Source organism: Nicotiana attenuata, unplaced genomic scaffold (genome assembly GCF_001879085.1).
Source record: "Nicotiana attenuata strain UT unplaced genomic scaffold, NIATTr2, whole genome shotgun sequence".
Taxonomy (NCBI): domain Eukaryota; kingdom Viridiplantae; phylum Streptophyta; class Magnoliopsida; order Solanales; family Solanaceae; genus Nicotiana; species Nicotiana attenuata.
Window position 1 is genome coordinate 10,774 of NW_017671757.1, and position 12,270 is coordinate 23,043.

A 12,270-nucleotide genomic window follows, 5' to 3' on the forward strand; every position below is an offset into this window, starting at 1 on the left:
TTCATAAAGTGAAGAAAGAAAAACAACAGTGCGGAAAGAAAGCCCGACATCGGGGTGTCACTAGTCATGAGCATCTACTACAACCGTCTGACACATCAAGACTAACATGGCCGGGAAATTACTGAATACAACTAAGGGAGGATAGGGAGGGAGAAAAGCATGGCTGCAATCACCAGGCATCTACCTTGCTAACTCTAATGGACCTGTTTATGATTCATGTATGCCTGAGGGGCTGTATACGAGTGAGTTTTGCCCGAGGGGCTGATTATGTTTTCACCATTTCTACTCACTGTTTTATAACTTCATTTGAAATCTGTTGAAAGATGTTATAAATGGTTTTACTGAAATTGGATTTAAATGAGCTGAGCTAAATTAAAACCGATTTTAAAAGCCTGCTGTATTCTACTGAGAATTTCATGCTATGAACTGTATATGTTTTATTGCTCGTCACTACTGCTCAGTCTTTATTTACCTTTGTTACTTACTGAGTTGGCGTACTCACATTACTCCCTGCACCTTGTGTGCAGATCCAGGTATTTCTAAACCCGGTAGCGGGTGTTGATTACTCAGTGGCAGGTCCATCGGAGTTAGCAAGGTAGCTGCCTGGCGATCGCAGCCCTGCTTTTCTCCCTCCTTATCCTCCCTTAGTTGTATTCAGTAATTTCCCGTCCATGTTAGTCTTGATGTGTCAGACGGTTATAGTCGATGCTCATGACTAGTGACACCCCGATGTCGGGCTTTCTTTCCGCACTGTCGTTTTTCTTTTTTTTTTAGTTAAACATTATATTTCTATTTTCTCAAAATGAATACAATTTAGTCCTAGTAGCAGTTTTGACTCACTGCTACCACTATACATCATCTATCAATTACAAAGTCTATACTATGCTATATTTGATATGCTGTATTTACAATCAAGGAAAAAATCCAGCTGCTCCAATGCTGCTTTCCATCTACTGTGATTCTTCCCTCGTACATGGATGTGTTGGACCATCTCCCTGCAGACCTTCTGCTCATCAATCCTCTTTTGCTCAAATCTGCTACTATTCCTCTCCCTCCATATCACTGCAACCATCATAGTAAAAATGCAGCAAGTGATGCCACTTAATCCTTTCCTGCTTTTTGCTATAATACTGATCCACTGCAGTTCACATTCCCAGTCACCTATGTTCCTTGTGTACCCCAGCCATTTACACATTTTAGCCCATATTCTGTTTGTGATCATGCATTCAAAATATAGGTGGTTGAAGGTTTCCTGAGTTTGTTTACAGAAGGTGCATTCATTTGGGACATTGATGCCTATTTGCATTAATCTATCCACAGTTGCTAATCTTCTCTGCATTGCAAGCCATAGGATAAATCTGAAGCTAGGATGCACACCTGGATGTAGCATTACTCCTCTCCATGCAACTTTAATGTATTCTGGCACCATTTTCTTATACAAATGCTGAATTTTGAACTTCCCATTGCTACACACACTAGTTAGCCTTTGAGTTAAATTCCCTTGCAATTATGACTGCTGCATTACCTCCTCTCTTCTGTCAAAGATCTTCCTGATAACCCATGCTGCTGCCTTAGGAGTCTTCATTGTTTCCAGTTCCTTCTTCTTTATGTAGAAACTGTGTACCCATTTTATCCACAAACAATCCTTTTTCCTGTTAAGGTCCCACAAATGCTTTGTAACTGCAGCTTTATTCCATACTTTGATGTCTAATATATTCAGTCCCCCTGCAACTATTGGTTTGCACACATTGGCCCAAGCTATTAGGGCCTTCCTAGACACTGTTACACTTCCAGTCCAAAGGTATGTTCTGCATATTGTCTCTATCATTTTCAGCACTTTCTTTGGAAATATGAACACCTGTGCCCAATATGTTTGGATGCCAAAGAGCACTGATTTTATCAGTTGGCATCTCCCAGCATAGGATAATAGTTTTGCTGACCAACAGGTAATCCTTGCTGTGATTTTTTCTATCAATGGCAAGTACTGTCCTATACTCAACTTCTTTGAGTCCAGTGGCACTCCTAGATATCTGAATGGTAGCTTACCTTCAGTGAATCCCAGTTTCTGCAAGATGTCTTCCTTCTCCCTCTGAGTTACTCCAGCCATATATATAGCACTCTTGCTAATGTTTGCCTGTAATCCAGATGCTTTGGAAAATCTATGAAATGCTTCATTCAGAAGTTGAATAGAAGTCATATCAGCTCGACAGTATATCAGTAAATCATCTGCAAAGCATACATGTGTACTATTCATTTTTCTACATTTAGGGTGAAAGTTGAAGTCTCCATTCCTGTACAGTTGCTTCAGCTCCCTACTCAAGTATTCCATTGCTATAACAAACAAGTAAGGGGACATAGGATCCCCTTGCCTAATCCCTCTTTTCCCTTTAAAAGGTTTAGTCAATCCTCCATTTAGTAACAGTGAGTAGGAGACTGTGGTTATACAAGCCATTATCCAGGTGATAAATTTGCAAGGAAATCCCATATCTATCAGAATTTGCTTCAGGAAACTCCACTCCAATGTATCATATGCTTTCCTCAAATCTATTTTCATCACACATCTTGGTGATACTCCTTTTCTAGCATAACCTTTGAACAACTCATGACTTAGCAAGATGTTATCCACTATGCTTCTACCTTCTATAAATGTAGACTGAGCTTGATCTATCAAACCATTCAGCACTCCTTTGATTCTTCTTGTGAGTACCTTTGATATGATCTTATACAAAGTAGTACAACAAGCTATAGGTCTGTAATCTTTGACTGTTGCTGGAACTTTTACTTTTGGCACTAGAGCAATGGCTGTTGTGTTGATCATCTGGGGTAGTCTGTTAGTTTTAAAGAAGTTCTGCACTGCTTCAAATATATCTTCCTTCACTATTTCCCAGTTTCTTGTGAAGAATTCCACAGGAAAACCATCAACCCCTGGTGCTTTATCCTTTGGCATGTCCTTAATAGCTTCTATTATCTCTTCATTTGTCACAGGCTGAATTAGTAATCTTTGTTGTTCCAATGTTAAACAAGGTCCCTCTTTTATAACTTCTGTATTAGCACATTGTAGTTCAGGGGCACAGTCCCCCATTAAAGTTTGAAACACCTTTATAAATTCTTCTTCAACTAGCTTTGCATCTGTGATCTTCATACCTGTGTCAGTGTAAATGGATGTGATGTTGTTCTGGCTAGATCTGATTTTCCATTGAGCATGGAAATACCTAGTGTTAGCATCACCACATTCAATCCAAAGTGCTCTTGCTTTCTGTCTGATCACTTGTTCCTCTATGCTGCTCCATTTCTCTATTTGTTCTAATGTTTGTCTTTCCTCCTCTATCAGCATTGTGTCCATAGGCCTGCTTTTCAGTTGGCTTTGAACAATCTCCAATTTTTCCTTCTCTTTTTCCAGCTTCTGCTTATAGGATCCCATGTATGCATTTATGCCCCTCAATTGTTCCTTCATTTCCTTCAGTTTCCCCCATACTCTTTGCATAGGCTCACCATCATATTTCTGCTCCCATACTTTCTCTATCACATTGCTAAACTGAGGGTGTTCGATAACATTTTCATAGAATCTGAATGGCTTAGGGTGGAGAGGCTTAGCCTTTCCACATTTTATAAGGATAGGGGAGTGGTCAGAGACTAAGGGATTCATGTAGTCTGCTTCTACATGGCCATACTGTTGTATCCACTGGTAGTTCCCCAGGGCCCAATCAATCTTGCTATAAACTCTGCTTCCATCATCTTGCTTATTGGTCCATGTATAATGCCATCCTGTTGCTCTCACTGGTGTCAATTGCAAGTCTTCAATCATTTCTTTGAATCCCTTAACTTCAGCAATTGTTACTGGTGATCCAATCCTATCATCAGAACTTAGGACATTATTGAAGTCACCAGATAATATCCAAGTCTCCTTGTCTGGTATACTGATATGTCTCAAGTCATTCCACAGCTTTTCTCTCTTTTTGCCATCATTTTGAGCATAGATGACACTAAGATGAGTTTTAAACTGTGTACTAGCATCCTCCACAATGCAGTGAATGTATTGATCTGACATGTGGCACACCTGCATTTGTACAGTGTTTCTCCAAAAGATCCATATTCTACCATTCACAGCATATTGGTAATTGCAGCATACATTCCATCCTTTTGCTATTTTCTCCTGCACTTTTTTTGACTTATGTTCTTTTACTCTAGTTTCAATACAACCCATAATATCTATTTTATTTTTACCAATAAGAGCTCTCACCTCCTTTTGCTTGAGGGCTTGATTCAGCCCTCTAATGTTCCATGTAGCAATTATCATTTGGATTTTAAAGGATCAGGTGGTCTAGGCTCAGCTTGATGACCACTTCTCTCCTTCTGAATGTAGTCAGAACACTCTGTCCCTCCATTCCTGAATTCATGATCACATTGACAGCTATGCTGCTTTTCTTCCTTTCATCACCTCTAGGTAGTACATTTCCTCCTGTGTTTTCTGTTTTCCTGCTCATACATTGTAGTACTTCCATTGTGTCTTCTTTTGGTTGATTCTCTTCATTCACTTGGTTCTGCTTTACAACCCAGGTTTGTTTTATGATCTTCCCCTGCCTCTTTTTCCTTTTTCTCTGCCTTTCCCCCTTATTCTCTCCTTCAGATTCTTCCCCTTGCTCCTACTTCTTCTCCTCTTTCATATTATACCAGCAATCCATTGAGTCATGTCCAAATCTTAGACATTCATTGCAGAAGCTATGTTTCCAATCATACTCAATGTCTTGAGTCATTTGGCCATAAGGAGTTTCCACTTCAATTTGGTCAGGGAGCATATGAGCAACATCCACTTCTACTAATACTCTAGCATAGGAGATTTTCTCATAGTGAGCAGTAAATCGATCAGTGTATAATGGCTTACCAATAGCACTAGCCATTTTACTAAGTGCTTCAGTAGACCAAAATCCCACCGGCAGCCCTGGGAACCTCACCCACACTGGAATTGTGCTTAGCACATCTTTGTTGAACGTGAAGTCAATTTCCCAGATACTAAGTACCACAGGCTTGTTTCGAAATGTGTAGGGTCCAGATTGCAGCACTAGATCCTTGTCCGCTATGGAATTGAATCGAAAAATACAGTACCCCTCAGCATGCATAAGGATCTTAGGCTTTGTTACAAAATTCCACACATTAAGCACATAATTCTCCATAGCCTTTTCATATGGATTTTCCCCAATCACATACCCTATCAAAGCAGTTTTCCAATATTCCTCTTGCGCTTTCAGATCATCCGCACATAGTTTAACCACTTTCTTACCTTCTCTATCAATTGGAGGCACATACGAAAGTGATTTACCCATTTGTAAGCTGCAATTTCCACGAACAACATCAGCTGTTGTAGGCGTGGGCTTTCCCGATCCACTAGCTTCTGAATACTGGAGTTGCCTTACCGTTGAATTCAATTGCTCTTCCATTTTCACTGTCTTTAATTGAGATTCATCCTCTGAGCTGCTTAATTCATCTCCTTCCTCAATCGATTGAAACTTCTGTGGTAGAAAATTACCAAAAGTTAGCGGGGATAATTCCTTTTGAATACCATTCTCTGGAGTAATTAACTTCTCCTTCTGCGGATCAGGGCCATGCAACGTTTTCCGGCGACGTGCCATTTACTCCGGTGACAATCGCGGTCTTTGCTATTGTGCGCCGAACGTAACTGTAAATCGCCAGAGCGGTTATTTGCATCCGCTTTTCATATTGTTTTTCTTTCATCACTTTATGAAAGTTTATTGTTAAATAGCTTTGATTTCAGCTTAAAAATGAAAACATTGATTGGTTTTGGGGTTGTGTCGGCTGGCCTAGTTCCATGATAGGCGCCATCACGACCGAGTTGGTTTTGGGGTCGTGACAGGAGATTTTGGCCGGCAGTAGAAATTTTGATATCGGGGTCGGATTGGATTTTCGGAAGTTGAAGTAGGTTTATGGAGTCATTTTTGACTTGTGTGCAAAATTTGAGGTCATCCGGGCGTGGTTTGGTAGGTTTCGGCATCGTTTGTGGAACTCGGAAGTTTAGAAGTTCTTAGGCTTGAATCCGGTGGTAATTTGGTGTTTTGATATTGTTTTGTCACGACCCGAATTTCCCACCCTCGGGAGTCGTGGTGGCACCTACTAGTGAAAGCTAGGCAAGCCAACCAATTGAATTATTTACCTTTTTCTCATTTTTTAATCCTTTAACAGTTATGAATCAACATTATATATTCAGCGGAATTAAATAAGCGGAAGAACAAATTATAACCATTTAAAATCTTACCAATACAATTCCTTAAGCATAGACTACCCAGAATTGGTGTCACAATTTCACAGACTGTCTAAGAATACTACAAATAAGGGTCCAAAAGATAAATACAACGCTGTCTCCAAAATACATAAAAGAAACATAATGAAGGGATAGGAGGAGACGCCAAGGCCTGCGGACGCCTGCAGGACTACTTCGGGTCTCCGAATGGACAGAAGGCAGCGACCCAAAGCTAAGGTCCATATGCTCCAGTACCGGGATCTGCACAAAAGAGTGCAAAGTGTAGTATCAGCACAACCGACCCCATGTGCTGGTAACTGCCTAGCGTAACCTCGGCGAAGTAGTAACGAGGCTAGGACCAGACTACCAGATAAACCTATACAGTTAAATCATATACCGCGGAAAAATAAAGACAAACTTCACAATTAATGATAGGGAGGGGAAATCATGCTGCGGGGAACAACAAGTATCAAAAGAAAACTAACAGTTAAATGTAGAGAAACCATAACTCAGTTGTCATTAAAAATAAGGAAAATCAAAGACAAGTGCACGGCATCACCTTCGTGCTTTAACACTCTCTCACAAGTAACATGCACGACATTACCCTTCGTGCTTTAACACTCTCTCACAAATATCATGCACGGCATCACCCTTCGTGCTTTACACTCTTCCTCATCAAAGCAACAATCACAAGCAATTTGGGCAAGGGAATCAATGACATCACAATAAAATCAAGTAACAACGGAAAATCAGGGAATAAACTTAAAGAACACCATAACTCAATTATCGGCAAGAATTAGGAAAATCAAGGACAAGTACACGGCATCACCCTTCGTGCTTTACTCTCGTCCTCACCATAAGAATCAATATAATCGGCACTGTAGACATGTGATTTTTGACCCTCCCCGAAATTTCACCCATTTTAGCATGTAAATATTTAGTTTAGGCCTAATATCGCCATTTAAGCTAATTTTGACTCTTTTACTTTTTTTCGTCACAAAAATAAAAATTACAAAAAAAAAAAATATTTTAGTTTACGTATCTTTGGTAAATTTCAATAAAAAAATATATATAAAAATAGTACCTTATCTTTATTATTTTTTTTATAATCTTGAAAACACAAAAAAAATAGTTTTATGTTTTATAGTTTAGTTCAATTAATTAAAATTAGTTTTATGTTTTTATATTATAATTGTACATAATTTTAGAAGGAGGAATTAGTTTTAGGTTGGTTTATCCCGTCTTTATAAATCTTGTAGTCCATTTCTTTTTTAGTCTTTGACCCAATTCCCTAACCCATAATCCCTAGGCCCATACCGCTAACCTAATCCCTACCCTTATATATAGTATCTAACACCTAAAATAAAACCTACACCCTATACACAAAAAAGAACCCTTCCCCATCTAAAAGAAGACCAGCGCCGCAGAACCCCAAGAACATCGGATCCGCCATTTTCAGTAGACAAAAATCGACCCCCTTGAACATTCTTCTTCAATAAACGAGACAAATCAGACGCCTTAAACAATAAACACTATTCTGCCGTTCTTCATGAAAATCAACGGAAAAATACACCAAAAATGAAGACCAACAAAAGCTGACTCTAGGACAAAAAAAAGAGGCTAAAATCAGCCGCTATACAAAAAACGACTCTCCCCTTAATTTCACCCAAAAGCCAAAATGAACAGAGGTCTGTTTCGGCCAAACGAAACCAACGAAGCTCGTTCGAGAATTCTGTGTCGAGTTCATTGAGGATCCACGTCGAAGTTTTTCGGTCAGGCTCGAGTCTCTGTCCATATTCATACGCAGTCATTGTAATTGAAGAGATTTCTACTTTTAAATGGTTTCAAGCTCTGTTTCTGTTTATTCCGAGATGTTTGTTGATATGTCGTTCGAGGTTCAAATGATCGAGTTGCCGTTCGGTGTATCCATTTGAGGTTTTCTGTCCAGTCGTGTTTCTAGCGTGTGAATCCAGTATGTTTGCTCTTCTTTATGGTTTTCTGTATTGAGTTTTATGTCATTTATGGTCTTCCTTTTTCAGATTTCAAAATTCTTTCATTGCCCTGCTTTTAATAAACTTTGTTTGACTTGTTCTGTTGAGAACTATTTCCTTTATTAATAATTAAGGGAATTCACCTCCTAATCCATTGAATTGTATGAGTCTACAATTAAGAATTGACCTTGAGAATTATAGCTAAAAGTATAAGTCATTTCAATACGGTTCCCGTGATATGGTCGTGATACGTAAATAAATCGAGGTGTGTCGTGCTGAACAAAACCTCAAAAATGCATGGCCCCTGCTTAATTAATATTTTCATCCTTAGAAATCGAGGCGTGCCATTTAATTGAATTTCCATGGCCCTCACAAAGTTAACAACGCGTAGTTGCTTTTAAGCGCGTATTTTAATAATATTACTTTCCTAAATTCGGGTGCACATTTATGTGACCCAAATCCAAATCTCAACGAAGTCGAAATGTGTTAACAATCACGGGTGCACTGGTGCGACGTGGTTCGAGACGCATTTTTACGACGTTGCAATTCTTATTAAACATAAAAATAAAAGCGGTTTACTAATAAAAGCATAAACTAGAACATGTTTTGAAATTAGATAAAATCAAATATAACAGTTGAGCGACCGTGCTAGAACCACGGAACCTGGGAATGCCTAGCACCTTCTCCCGGGTTAACAGAATTCCTTACTCGGATATCTGGTTCGCGGACTGTTAACAGAGTCATAATCTCCTCGGATCGGGATTCAACCGGTGACTTGGGACACCATTAATCTCCCAAGTGGCGACTCTGAATATTAATAATAAATCCCGTTCGATTGTCCTTTAATTGGAAAAACTCCTTTATGCCCCTGCAGGATGTAAGAAAAAAGGAGGTGTGACAGCTCTGGCGACTCTGCTGGGGATCAAACCCAGAATCTCTGGTTCAGGGTTCAGAATTCGAGCTTAGATATATTGTTGTATTTGGCTTTATTTGATTTTCCTACATGTTTCATGCTAAATGTGCAAAATGTTGCTTCTTACCGCTTTGACATTATCTGGATTGTATATAAACTGTGGCGAAACCCTTCTCTTCTCACCTCCGGGGATGTGCTCACTGGTGGAGACTCCCTATTCTGTTAGCGTCATACCTTAAAATAAGAAAGAGGCCGGACAAGTTGCTAAGCCGGATGGCCTTTTGGTTCCCGGTACGTAGCCCCCTCCTCGACTCGAGTTGTCCGCTCGGGTACACAGTGTAGAACACATACCCAGGTTTTGAACCTAGAATAACTTGACTTCATGCCGGATCCCTAGTAGGAACGCTTATCTGCATCACGTGCATTTGACTTAGGGGACTCAACACAGGGGTTGGGTCCGTCTAGGACAGGTGTACCCGGAATAATGGACCATCCTGATGCATCCTATTTGTGCATTTATCTGTTTGGGACCCGCATGCTGAACCGGCTTTGAATATTTGAAAAATTGGAAAAAACAAAAAAAAAAAAAGAGAAAATAGCAGTATAGAGAGTTAGTTACCTATACCAGAAAAAAAACAATGTCCAAGTAGTGCCAATGGAAAAGAAAAACAAAAAAAAGAGTTTTATTTTCCAATTAGTTTATTTGCCACTGAAAAGAAAATACAAAAAGAATCTTGCTTTCAGAAATAGTGAATTCGCCAATAAAAAGAAAAAAGGTCTTGTTTTCAAAAATAGTTAGATTTATCTGCCCGAACTACGCAGGTTTGATTCTCACCGGATGTGAGATACGTAGGCAACCCTCATCGGGTCCAACCTCCCCTTTTCAAATATAGCCAAAAATGCCAAATTTTTTTAATTTCGTCATGAATAAGTCGGGTGCCGCCATTCTTGTTTAAACTAAGCCGAATGTCCCCAAAAGGGCGCCGGAAGGCTGTTTTTGCAAGAACAACCACCCTGGGTCAGTTCAACGGTTAACAGACACAGCCTTAAAATCTTCTCCCCGAAGTGCTGAAAGGCCGTACCTGCAAAACCGGCCGTTTGTTTTAAAATTGGAAATTTGAACAAAAATAGTGTCATTTTTTTTTCCTTTTAGGTCAAAATAAGTGATTAAATCACCTTAATAAATGTGCAGGATGAGCACGATTCAAAATAAGGGGAACTTGCATATAGGCCCGCGACGAGACCGAATGATGTCCCACGGGCGCCAGGAGCTTTAATGTATTCATGATTGTCTTCTGAGTCTGTATTTCCTTTTCTACTGGAGTCTGTAAAAGTCAGTCAGTTGATTAAGTCTGTATTTTCGTTTAAATAGGGATGATGGAGTCTGTAGTTCTTTTCTGCATTAGAGTCTGTTAGTTGTTTAATCTGTCAGATTTGAGTCTTTGTAATAGACGTATTTTCTATCAATAAAATTGAAAATCCCAAAAAATATTTTGCTTCCACTTTACATTTATTCTGCAAGAACTACGCTCGGTCTGATTCACGCGGGGTCGTGATACGTAGGCAATCTCCATAGGATTCGACCATAACCAAAAGGAAAAGAAAAAAAAGAAAAAGAAAAGAGAGGAAAAACCACAAAAGGCAAAAAGAAAAGAAAAGAGCGAAAAAACAAAACTCAAGAAAGGAAGGAAATAGGAACGAGAGAAGACAAAGGCAAGAGTGAAGAAAAAGAAGGAAAAAGAAGAAAAACAAAGGAAGAAAAGTTTGCAATTGGAAATAAAAGCCGGGATGACGCATGCGCCCGATCAAAAGCTGTTACCAATATGTTACATGCCTAACGCTAACGTGATGGTCTCATTTTGTCATGTCATACCAGAAGGTGGTTAGTTTGTGGTTTTAAAGTGGTAATTCCTCTTCACAACACGAGGACAAAAGGCAGTCGGCATCCTGGCAACCCATCCCCGCAACACCCGAGCAAAAACCAAAATGAACATGACAGGGCAAGAGTCAGACGCCAGTATCGTGGACCCATCGAAAGAGGTAGAAATGGTAGATGTCAAAGCGATGAAGGAAGAGATGTACAAGTTGAGGCACCAGATGGCAGAGATACATCAGGCTTGGGCTAAGGGTCAGCCGGCGCCAGTTTATCCCGCCAATCCAGCTTATATCCCACCTTCGGCTCAGTCTCAGGAGCTTCCTCCTGCGAGTTCATCTTCACCTTTCCCTTTCTATCAACAGAGTTATGGCACCACCTCCTATCTTCCCCAAGCTACACCACCCAAACAAAACCCTCCCCCATCAATCACCCCTGTCTTTGTGGCGCCTCCACCTGCCACACTGCAAGGATCTTCCAGTGAGCCCCTGTTTCAAGCTCACGACAGTCAGTACTATCCTCCTGAGCCTACCTTTAAAGTTCCTGAGCCATATTCTTACACCCCTCACTTCGAGCTCCCGGTGGAAACTGAAAAGCCGCTTAAAAACCCGGAGCAGGAAGAGATGATTCGAAAAGTAAAAAGCCTGGAGCAGTCCTTCAGGAGCATGAAAGGGTTGGGTGGCCAAGTCAGTGTGGCCTATAAAGATTTGTGCTTGTTTCCCGATGTACAGTTGCCAGCAGGGTTCAAGCTACCCAAGTTTGATTTGTACGATGTACACGACGATCCGGTAGCTCATCTAAGGGGATTTTGCAGTAAAATGAGAGGAGCTGGGGGAAGGGATGAGTTATTGATGGCATACTTTAGTCAAAGTCTCAGTGGTACGGCCTTGGAATGGTACACACGACAGGATCATGCCCGATGGTACACGTGGGATGATTTGGCCCAAGCATTTGCGTGCCACTTTCAGTATAATCTCGAAATTATCCCGGATCGTCTGTCACTGACTAAAATTGAGAAGAAGCCGGGGGAAAGCTTCAGGGAGTACGGTTTCCGGTGGACAGAGCAGGCTGCAAGGGTCGATCCTCCAATGAAGGAAGGCGAAATGGTCGATTATTTTCTGCAGGCTTTGGAGCCTACTTATTATGGTCACCTGGTGTCAACAGTGGGAAAATCTTTTAACGAGGTAGTGAAAATGGGAAGTATGGTTGAAGAAGGGCTCAAATCCGACAAAATCATGAG

The 12,270-nt window shown here is 40.4% G+C and overlaps 1 protein-coding gene across 1 annotated transcript; it reads right to left on the minus strand.

The window, feature by feature from the left end:
• Positions 1–880: 880 nt before the first annotated feature.
• Positions 881–1,429, minus strand: LOC109210043. The gene has a single exon (XM_019373415.1). It carries the CDS (start codon positions 1,427–1,429, stop codon positions 881–883), a length of 549 nt encoding a protein of 182 aa, XP_019228960.1.
• Positions 1,430–12,270: the final 10,841 nt, after the last annotated feature.

Coding starts and splice junctions, on each gene's coding strand:
- LOC109210043 (XM_019373415.1), bottom strand. CDS start 1,429: ATGGTGCCAGAATACATTAAAGTTGCATGGAGAGGAGTAATGCTACAT.